Source organism: Numenius arquata, unplaced genomic scaffold (genome assembly GCF_964106895.1).
Source record: "Numenius arquata unplaced genomic scaffold, bNumArq3.hap1.1 HAP1_SCAFFOLD_1621, whole genome shotgun sequence".
NCBI classification, from domain to species: domain Eukaryota; kingdom Metazoa; phylum Chordata; class Aves; order Charadriiformes; family Scolopacidae; genus Numenius; species Numenius arquata.
In genome coordinates, this window is record NW_027414493.1 from 4,501 (window position 1) to 14,322 (window position 9,822).

Sequence of the window (9,822 nt, forward strand, 5' to 3'; positions counted from 1 at the left end):
GCCTGCTCGCGCGCGCGCCGCCGGGCGGCGGCGGGGGCCGCCCCCTCCCCTCCCTCCCCGCGTCACGTGAGGCGGGAGCGCCGTCAGGCGGCCGCGCGCCGACCAATCGGCCGGCGGCGGGGGCGGGACGGAGGCCGGCTGCTGTCCAATGGGGAGGCGGCGTCGGGGGGAGGTGGGGAGGGAGGGCGCGGGAACGGGGAAGGTGGCGGCGCGGCGCGGCAGTGAAGCGGACGGAACCACCGGGGGCTGGATCCGGGGGGGGGGGTGCGGAACGGGCGGGTGGGACCATTCCGGTGTGGGGGGTGTGTGTGTGTGTGCCGGGGAGGGGTGGGGGGTGAGCGGCACCGGCGAGGCGCTGCGGAGGAGGGGGGGGGGGGGTGGGGTGGGGTGTGAGGCCGCCGGGCGGAGGCGTGGTCTGAGGGGCGTGGGGGCGTGGCCTCGGCTTAGGGGGGCGTGGCCCGGGGCGGGAAGGCGCGAAACCCCCACGTGTTCGGCTCTGGCGCCATGAAGTGCGTCGTGGCTGGCGGCAACGTCAAAGGTGAGAGGGACCGGGGGGGGGGGGGGGGTCCCGGGGGTACCCTGCCTCACCCCCACCCCCTCCCGTGGTGGTGGGGGGGCCCAGGGGTGCCCTGTCTCACACACCCCCCCCCCCCCCCCCCCTCCTCGCCCCCCCCAGTCTTAGGCCGCGCCGTGCACTCCCTGTCCCGCGTCGGGGACGAGCTGTACCTGGAACCTACCAAGAGCGGGGTAGGGGGACACTGGGGTGGGGGGGGGCTGGCTGGGAGCTGGCGGGGAGACACGCCTGTGCCCCCCCTCCATCCCCACTGCGGGGGGATGGGGGCGGCAGGCGGTGCCAGCTCCCCCTCTGTGTGTCCCCAAGCTGTCCCTGCGGGCCGTCAATTCCTCGCGCTCGGCCTTCGCCTCCTTCCTCTTCGCGCCCCTCTTCTTCCAGCGGTACGAGGCGGGCGGCCCCCCCCCCGACAACGAGCTTTTCCGATGCAAAGTCCTCATGAAGGTGCGGGAGACCCTGTCCCCAAAGATTCTTCAGGGTTTGGGGGGGAGGGAGCCAGGCAGGGTGACTGTCCCCCAAATCCGTGTCCCCCTGCCCACAGTCCTTCCTGAGCGTCTTCCGCTCGCTGCCCTCGCTGGAGAAGACGGTGGGGAAATGCCTCATCCTGCTCAAACCCCGGGCCAGCCGCCTGGTCGTGCAGCTCCACTGCAAGTACGGTGAGTGATGGTGGGGGACACGGGTTAGGGACACACACACGGTGGCACTGCCACCCTGCCTCGCTGAGCCCCTTGCCATCCCTGCCAGGCGTCACCAAGACCCACAACCTGGCCTTCCAGGAGTGCGAGCGGCTGCAGGCCGTCTTCGATACCCAGCGCTGCGCCAGCAGCCTCCGCGCCCCGGCACGGTGAGCGGGGACCAGCAGCGGCACAGGGTGGGGGACTCCGGGGTGGGGAGGGGGGGACACAGTGGGTACAGGCTGAGGTGACAAAGGATGACGTGGATGGCAATGGTGTGGGCAGGGGGGCGCATAAAGGGGACACTGGAGTGGCACCGGGAGGCTGCAGAAAGGGATGAGGGATCCCAGCTGGCCCTGGGGGGTTTGGGGTGCTCACCCCCAGGTGTGTCCCGTCCCCCCACCATGTCCCCACAGGGTGCTGGCGGAGGCCGTGGTCCACTTTCCCCAGACGCTGGCTGAGGTGACACTGGGGGCTGGCCCCAGGGGCAAGATCAGCCTCCAAAACTACGTGGAGGACGAGGCGGGTGAGCCCTGTGGGGTGTGGGGGGGTGCCCTTTTCCCAGCCTTGGGGTGCTGGCATGGCCCCCCCGACCCATCTCCTTCCCCCTCCTTCCCACCCAGAGAGGAGCAAGATGATGGTGACAGAGCTGTTTCTGGCCGAGGACGAGTTCCAGACGGTGGCTGTGGCCCCGGGTTCCCGCATCACCTTCTGCCTCAAGGAGTTTCGGGTGAGACCCTGCCTGGGACCCCCCCCCCCCCCACCTGCACCAGCCACAGGTCACCCCTCAGCCCCCCCTCAACCTCCTCTTTGTCCTCAGGGGCTGCTGACCTTCGCCGAGGCCTCCAACTTGCCCCTCACCATCCACTACGATGCGCCCGGCAGGTAGGAGTGGGTACCCCGACCCCTCCCGGTGCCACCCCTGCCTTCTGCCCACCCCCACCCCCCCCCTCAGGCCCTCTGTGCCCCCAGGCCGGTGATCTTCACCCTGGACGATGCCGTGCTGGAGGTCCACCTGGTGCTGGCCACCCTCTCGGACATGGAAAGCAACTTGCAGCCCCCCACGGCCAACGGGTAAGCGGGGTTTGTGTCACCTTCTGGGAGCCTGCCAGTCGCAGCTCAGCCCTCCAGCTGCCATCAGTAGGGTCCAGAGTGAACGGTCTTCCACTCAGCCCCTGCTTCCTTGCTCTCTCCCCAACAGCGTGTCCCACCTGCCCGCCCCAACAGATGACTTTGCCGATGACCTCGAGTCCTACATGATTGCCATGGAAACCAGCGCCTACGAGGAGGGCTCGGGGGTGCCCCCCAGCCCCACCTTCCCCCTGCGCACCCCACGTCCTGCCGAAAGCGACGCTGAAGAGGAGGAAGAGGAGGAGGAGGAGGAAGGAGCTGTGCCGGGGACCCCCCCTCACAAGAAGGTCTGGGATGGACATGGGTGTGCCTGGGGGCAGAAGGATTGGCGCAGCCCCCTCCTGACCCCCCACTTCTCCCCACAGTTTCGCTCCCTGTTCTTTGGCTCGGTGTTGACACCGGGGGGGCTCAGCCTGGCCCCCACCCAGGAGGTGCTGGCAGAGGACAGCGATGGCGAGTACTAAGAGCCCCAAGGGGGTGTGGAGCTGCTGGCACCCCCACCCCTGCGTGACCCCTCCGCAGCATCCAGCCACCAGGATGGGCACCCCCCCTGACCCACCACCAGCCCCCCTCCCCAAACACAAGCAGCCCCCCAAAACCCATTACAAGTTTATTCCCAAAAAATCTTCCTGCCTCCCCCCTCCACTGCCATCCCAGGGCTGGGCTCTGGGCTCCCCCCTCGCCCCGGCGGTCCCTGCCCTGGGGCTGGATTTGGTTCGGTGGAGCGTGGCAGGGGGGGCAGGATCTTACAAATAAAAAAAACCAGTCGAAAGAAAAGCGACCTGATGCTGAGGTTGGGGGGCCGTGCCCCAGCCGGGGGGGGGGGTAACTCACGGCTCATTTCTTGGCTTTGGCAGAGTTGCGGGGAGGGGTGACGGGGCGTCCGGCGGGGTTTAACCCGCTGAACTGCCCGTATTTGCCCTTGTTCTTGTCGGCCGGCTTCAAAATCTGGGCGGGGGGGCAGAAAAAAAGGGGTGAGTGGGGGGGCTGCAAGATCTGCCCCCTCCTGCCCCACTTCCCCACCCACAGGCACCCCTCCGCTCTCCCTCCTGCCCCCCATCCCTGCACGTACCAGCCTCCCCCATCCCCGCAGCACCCTTCCATCCGCCCATGGTCACCGCAGGGCTGCCCCCCACCCGTCTGGCAGTGTCGTCCCCCCCCCGCCGAGCCCACCTGAAATGAACACATAAGCGTTTCATCCACGCTCATCATGGCGCCCGCGTTGTCGAACTCCCCGCAGTAGTTGGGCGCCGAGAAAAGGGTGACGAGCTGGCGCTTGGCGAAGAACTCGTAGCCGTCTTCCACTACCTGCACGGGTATCGGAGATGGCACTGAGCCAGGCACCCCTGGGGCAAATACTTACCCCCTGGGGCAAATACCCACCCCCTGGGGAGAATATACCCACTGTCCAGGGAAAATATACCCACCCCTCGGGCGAATACCCACCACCTGGGGCAAATATACCCACCCCCTGGGTGAATACCCACTGCCCAAGGCAAATATACCCACCCCTGGGGCAAATACCCACCCCTCGGGGAGAATATACTCACCCCTGAGGCAAATACCCACCACTTGGGGCAACTATATCCACCCCTGGGGTGAACACACCCCCCAGGGCAAATATATCCACAACTCAGGGCAAATATACCTACACTGGGGTGAATACCTACCCCCTGGGGCAAATATACCCACCCCTGGGGCAAATATACCCACCACTCGGGGCAAATATACCTACACTGGGGTGAATACCTACCCTCTGGGGCAAATATACCCACCCCTGGGGCAAATATACCCACCACTCGGGGCAAATATACCTACACTGGGGTGAATATCTACCTCCTGGGGCAAATATACTCCCTCTGGGGTGAATATACGCACCTCCTGGGGCAAATATACCCACCCCTGGGTCCTCCTGCCCACACGGTCCCAACAAGCACCCTCAACACCCCCAAGTTTAAACATTACCATGGGGTAAATACCTCACCAGGAACCCCACCTGGCAGCCCCAAGAGCAAATACTGCCCTTGAGGGGCAAATATTAGGGGTAGAAACCTCTGCCCCATAGCGGATACCCACCGGGGACCCAAACTGACCCCCCAGCGGTACCTGGTGCGCCCGGCAGATGAGATCCAGGTCGTGTTTGTGCAGGAACTTGGCCACCACCTCTGCCCCGAAGGTGAAGGAGACGCCGCGGTCGTTCTCGCCCCATCCCTGCACGTCCTTGTCGGGGTCGGACCAGAGCAGGTCACAGAGCAGACCCTGATCCGGCACGTCCGTGGGGCGCATGATCCGCCGGATCTGCTCCATCGACTGCAGGTCGGGAGACAGCCCTGCGGGAATAGGGGGGGCCACGTCAGGCGCTGCCTCTTCGGCAACAGCCCCCATCCCTTCGGGGCACCCCCAAAGCACCATCACAGAGCTCCTGTCCCCCTACTTCCAGCCCCCCAAAGTCCCTATTCCCCTCGAGGCATCCCCAAAGCATCATCACAGAGCTCCTGTCACCCCTTCCAGCCCCCCAAACTCCCTGTCCCCTCAGGGCACCCCCAAAGCATCATCACAGAGCTCCTGTCACCCCCTTCCAGCCCCCCAAACTCCCTGTCCCCTCAGGGCACCCCCAAAACATCATCATAGAGCTCCTGTCCCCCACTTCCAGCCCCCCAAAGTCCCTATTCCCCTCGGGGCATCCCCAAAGCATCATCACAGAGCTCCTGTCTCCCCACTTCCAGCCCCCCAAACTCCCTGTCTCCTCAGGGCACCCCCAAAGCATCATCACAGAGCTCCTGTCACCCTCTTCCAGCCCCCCAAAGCCCCTGTCCCCTCGAGGCATCCCCAAAGCATCATCATAGAGCTCCTGTCTCCCCACTTCCAGCCCCCCAAAGCCCCTGTCCCCTCGAGGCATCCCCAAAGCATCATCATAGAGCTCCTGTCACCCCCTTCCAGCCCCCCAAACTCCCTGTCCCCTCAGGGCACCCCCAAAGCATCATCACAGAGCTCCTGTCACCCCCTTCCAGCCCCCCAAACTCCCTGTCCCCTCAGGGCACCCCCAAAGCATCATCACAGAGCTCCTGTCACCCCCTTCCAGCCCCCCAAACTCCCTGTCCCCTCAGGGCACCCCCAAAGCATCATCACAAAGCTCCTGTCACCTTCTTCCAGCCCCCCAAAGCCCCTGTCCCCTCGAGGCATCCCCAAAGCATCATCATAGAGCTCCTGTCACCCCTTCCAGCCCCCCAAACTCCCTGTCCCCTCAGGGCACCCCCAAAGCATCATCACAGGGCTCCTGTCACCCCCTTCCAGCCCCCCAAACTCCCTGTCTCCTCAGGGCACCCCCAAAGCATCATCACAAAGCTCCTGTCACCCTCTTCCAGCCCCCCAAAGCCCCTGTCCCCTCGAGGCATCCCCAAAGCATCATCACAGAGCTCCTGTCTCCCCACTTCCAGCCCCCCAAAGCCCCTGTCCCCTCGAGGCATCCCCAAAGCATCATCACAGAGCTCCTGTCTCCCCACTTCCAGCCCCCCAAAGTCCCTATTCCCCTCGAGGCATCCCCAAAGCATCATCACAGAGCTCCTGTCACCCACTTCCAGCCCCCCAAAGTCCCTATTCCCCTCGGGGCATCCCCAAAGCATCATCACAGAGCTCCTGTCTCCCCACTTCCAGCCCCCCAAAGCCCCTGTCCCCTCGAGGCACCCCCAAAGCATCATCATAGAGCTCCTGTCACCCCACTTCCAGCCCCCCAAAGTCCCTATTCCCCTCGAGGCATCCCCAAAGCACCATCACAGAGCTCCTGTCACCCCTTCCAGCCCCTCAAACTCCCTGTCCCCTCAGGGCACCCCCAAAGCATCATCACAGAGCTCCTGTCACCCCCTTCCAGCCCCCCAAACTCCCTGTCTCCTCAGGGCACCCCCAAAGCATCATCACAAAGCTCCTGTCACCCTCTTCCAGCCCCCCAAAGCCCCTGTCCCCTCGAGGCATCCCCAAAGCATCATCACAGAGCTCCTGTCACCCCCTTCCAGCCCCCCAAACTCCCTGTCTCCTCAGGGCACCCCCAAAGCATCATCACAAAGCTCCTGTCACCCTCTTCCAGCCCCCCAAAGCCCCTGTCTCCTCGAGGCATCCCCAAAGCATCATCATAGAGCTCCTGTCTCCCCACTTCCAGCCCCCCAAAGCCCCGAGCAGGGTCGTGCCCACCTCCATGGCAGCAGAAGATCTTCTCATCCACAATAGCGGCGATGGGCAAACAGTTGAAGCAGTCGGTGAACGTCTTCCAGAGCTTGATGTTGTATCGCCGCTTGCCTGCAAAAGGCAGTGGGTGTGGGTGCCTTTTTTTTTTTGGGGGGGGACAGCGTACAGGGGCACGTGAGGCTCCCCATGAGCCCTCCAGAAGCCCAGCAGAGCTCTGGCTGCATGGGGGCAATGCCATTGGGTGGCACTGTGTCACTGTGGCTGACAGGAGGGATACAGGGGACACTCCATGTGGACGGTGCTGGGAGCACTGGGGTGGTACAGGTCGGTTGTGGGTACGCGGATGGCAAAAGGGTGGCAGGGGGACATGGGGATGGCAGGAGGACCTCCCCCCCGGTCACAGCAGCTGTCGGTGCAGGACAGCGTGGGGACAGCAGAGAGGGGACAGGGGCGCAGGACTCACACTCGTCGTAGAAGCCGTAGATGCGGTTGATGCTGGCACACTCGTGGTTGCCGCGCAGCAGGAAGAAGTTCTCGGGGTACTTGATCTTGTAGGCCAGCAGAAGGCAAATGGTCTCCAGCGACTGCTTGCCCCGGTCCACGTAGTCGCCCAGGAACAGGTAGTTGCTCTCGGGGGGAAAGCCCCCGTACTCAAAAAGCCTCAGCAGGTCGTAGTACTGCCCGTGGATGTCACCTTAGGGGGGGACACACAGGATGTCCGTGGAACCCCAGCTCCCCAAAACACCCCACAGCGGGCCCCGGTGCTACCCATCCATGTCCCTGGGGGATGCACTGGGATGCCCAGCTGGCCCTGGGGGCTCGCCCAGTTTGTGCCCGGGTTGCCCGGCCGGCGTGGCACCCATCCAGCCCTCACCGCAGATCTTGAGGGGTGCCTCCAACTCCAGGAGGATGGGCTGGCTGAGGAAAATCTCCCGCGACTTGAGGCAGAGCCCTCGGATCTCGTTCTCCGTCAGCTGTACGTTCTTCCCCGGCCGCGACCCTTGGACTGGCCCCCAGGAGAGAGACGGGCATCAGGGATCCCACCAGTGTCACCCCAGTGTCGGGGCTGTGGCACACCCCCGTGCCCACAGACTGGCAGGAGCCATGGGCATGAGGGATCCGAGGGATTTGGGTGTCCCCCCCTGCCACCCACAGAGGGTCCTGGCCTGCCCCAGGATGGGTGGGCATGGATCACCCTCCCCGCCCCAGGTCACCCCTCTGCTGTCAAAGTTGGGGGCCCCCCCAGTCTGCAGGCCCTGCAAACACAGATCCTCCCCCCGCCCCCGTGCCTGCCAACCTGGCACCCCCAGACCCAACCCCCCAACTTGTCCCAAATCCAATAGCCCCCATTCCAGCCCCCCCTGAGCCCCCAAACCCCCCCAGCCCCCCAACCTTCCCTGCTGCCTCCCAGCCTGATACCCAGGCCCCATCCCCTGCACAGCCCCCCCAACATCCCCACCTCTACCTGCCCCCCTCCCCCCCCCCCCAGCCCCCATATTCTCCGGGCTCTCCCAGCCCCGAATGCTCAGCTCCAGGATCCCCCCAGGGGTACAGGCCATGCCCCTGTTCAGGGGTACCCCGAGACATTGCTTTGCCCCCCAAACCTCCCCCACTGAGCCCAGGCTGGAGACACACCCCCCCCCGGGGTTCAGGCACTGCCCTGGTCTGACGATTGGGGGACACCTGGGGGTGGCCAGCCGTTGAGGGGGGGGGCAGAGGCTGTTAGTGGGGCCTGGGGCTGTTGCATGGGGGTGTGAATGAGGCTGTTGGGGGAAGCTGGAGGTCATTAAGGGGGGCTGGGGCTGTTGGGAGGGGAATGGAGGGCTGTTGGGGGGGGGGGGCAGTGGGGCTGTTAAAGGGGCCTGGGGACACTGAGGGGGAGGGAATGGGGCCGTTGCGGGGGGCCTGGAGGTTGTTAAGGGGGCCTGGGGAGACTGGGAGGGGGGAGCTGAGGTTCTCTGGGGGAGAATAAGGCTGTTGGGGGGGCCTGGAGACTGTTAAAGGGGGGCTGGCACCCTTGGGGGCGGGGGGGGGGCGATGGGGCTGTTGGGGGGACGAATGGGGCTGTTGGGGGGGCCTGGAGGTTGGTAAGGGGGCTTGGGGACACTGGAGGGGGGGGCTGAGGCCCTTGGGGAAGGGAAGGGGGCTGTTGAGGGCCCAAACGGGGCTGTTGGGGGGGGGGCTGGAGGTTGCTAAGGGGGCTTGGGGACATTGGAGGGGGGGCTGAGGCCCTTGGGGGAGGGAATGGGGCTGTTGGGGGCCCAACGGGGCTGTTGGGGGGGCCTGAAGGCTGTTAAAGGGGGGCTGGGACCCTTGGCGGGGGGGGGAGGAGGGAATGGGGCTGTTGGGGGACGAATGGGGCTGTTAGGGGGGTGCTGGAGGTTGTTAAAGGGACCTGGGGACATTGAGGGGGAGGGAATGGGGCCACTGGGGGGCGAAATTGGGCTGTTGGGGGGGCCCGGAGGCTGTTAAGGGGGCCTGGGGACATTGGAGGGGGGGGGCTGAGGCCCTTGGGGGAGGGAAGGGGGTTGTTGAGGGCCCAATGGGGCTGTTGGGGGGGGGGGCTGGAGGTTGCTAAGGGGGCTTGGGGACATTGGAGGGGGGGCTGAGGCCCTTGGGGAGGGAATGGGGCTGTTGGGGGGGCCTGAAGGCTGTTAAAGGGGGGCTGGAGACATTGGAGGGGGGGCTGAGGCCCTTGGGGAAGGGAAGGGGGCTGTTGGGGGGGGCCCGGAGGCTGTTAAGGGGGCCTGGGGACATTGGAGGGGGGGGGGCTGAGGGCCCTTGGGGGAGGGAAGGGGGGTTGCTGAGGGCCCAATGGTTGGCTGTTGGGAGGGGGGGGAACGGCCGGTGCTGGAGGTTGTTAAAGGGGGGCTGGGACACTGCGGGGGGGGGGGGGGGGGGGGGGGGGGGGGGGGGGGGGGGGGGGGGCGCTGAGGCACGCGCGGGGGAAAATGGGGTCCTTGGAGGGGAGGGAGGAGGGGGGGGGGAATGGGGCTGTTGGGTGGTCCCGAGGCCATTACGGGGGGGGGGGAGCCTGGAGGCCGTTAGGGGGACCCCGAGGCCCTTTGGGGAGCGACGGGGGGAGGGGGGGGGGGGGGCGGGTGTGGAACGGGGTTGGAGGCCGTTGGGGGTGTCCCGAGGCCTTTGTCGGGGGTGTGTGTGGGGTGGGGGGATCTCGTCGGGGCCTCTCACCCTCCAGGAGGCGGCTGATGATGGAGTCGAGGTTGAGCTTCTCGGTGTCCGCCATGGCCGCCGGACGCTGCCGCC

General features: G+C 65.9%; 2 protein-coding genes across 4 annotated transcripts; one reads left to right on the top strand and one right to left on the bottom strand.

Moving 5' to 3' along the window:
• Positions 1–504: 504 nt before the first annotated feature.
• RAD9A (RAD9 checkpoint clamp component A) lies at positions 505–2,840 on the top strand. Its single transcript, XM_074167174.1, has 11 exons — positions 505–538; positions 677–747; positions 881–1,015; positions 1,113–1,227; positions 1,316–1,415; positions 1,662–1,771; positions 1,869–1,975; positions 2,066–2,130; positions 2,218–2,319; positions 2,447–2,663; positions 2,742–2,840. Exons 1-11 carry the CDS (start codon positions 505–507, stop codon positions 2,838–2,840), a joined length of 1,155 nt encoding a protein of 384 aa, XP_074023275.1.
• Positions 2,841–2,973: 133 nt separating this feature from the next.
• On the bottom strand, positions 2,974–9,816 carry PPP1CA (protein phosphatase 1 catalytic subunit alpha). Of its 3 annotated transcripts, none has more exons than XM_074167171.1 (7): positions 9,748–9,816; positions 7,430–7,561; positions 7,019–7,249; positions 6,562–6,666; positions 4,483–4,706; positions 3,550–3,684; positions 2,974–3,324 (listed from the first exon to the last, which is right to left on the bottom strand). In XM_074167171.1, exons 1-7 carry the CDS (start codon positions 9,800–9,802, stop codon positions 3,214–3,216), a joined length of 993 nt encoding a protein of 330 aa, XP_074023272.1. In that variant the 5' UTR covers positions 9,803–9,816; the 3' UTR covers positions 2,974–3,213. The 3 variants fall into 3 exon arrangements, with proteins under 3 accessions (XP_074023272.1, XP_074023271.1, XP_074023273.1); XM_074167170.1 differs by having other exon boundaries at positions 7,430–7,569; positions 9,711–9,802; XM_074167172.1 differs by lacking the exon at positions 7,430–7,561 and having other exon boundaries at positions 9,748–9,802.
• Between the last annotated feature and the right edge of the window lie 6 nt (positions 9,817–9,822).

Coding starts and splice junctions, on each gene's coding strand:
- RAD9A (XM_074167174.1), top strand. CDS start 505: ATGAAGTGCGTCGTGGCTGGCGGCAACGTCAAAG. Junction 1,016..1,112: donor GATGCAAAGTCCTCATGAAG/GTGCGGGAGACC, acceptor CCCTGCCCACAG/TCCTTCCTGAGCGTCTTCCG. Junction 1,976..2,065: donor TCTGCCTCAAGGAGTTTCGG/GTGAGACCCTGC, acceptor CTTTGTCCTCAG/GGGCTGCTGACCTTCGCCGA.
- PPP1CA (XM_074167170.1), bottom strand. CDS start 9,802: ATGGCGGACACCGAGAAGCTCAACCTCGACTCCATCATCAGCCGCCTC. Junction 6,667..7,018: donor CTACGGCTTCTACGACGAGT/GTGAGTCCTGCG, acceptor TGCCTTTTGCAG/GCAAGCGGCGATACAACATC. Junction 4,707..6,561: donor GATCTTCTGCTGCCATGGAG/GTGGGCACGACC, acceptor CTATTCCCGCAG/GGCTGTCTCCCGACCTGCAG.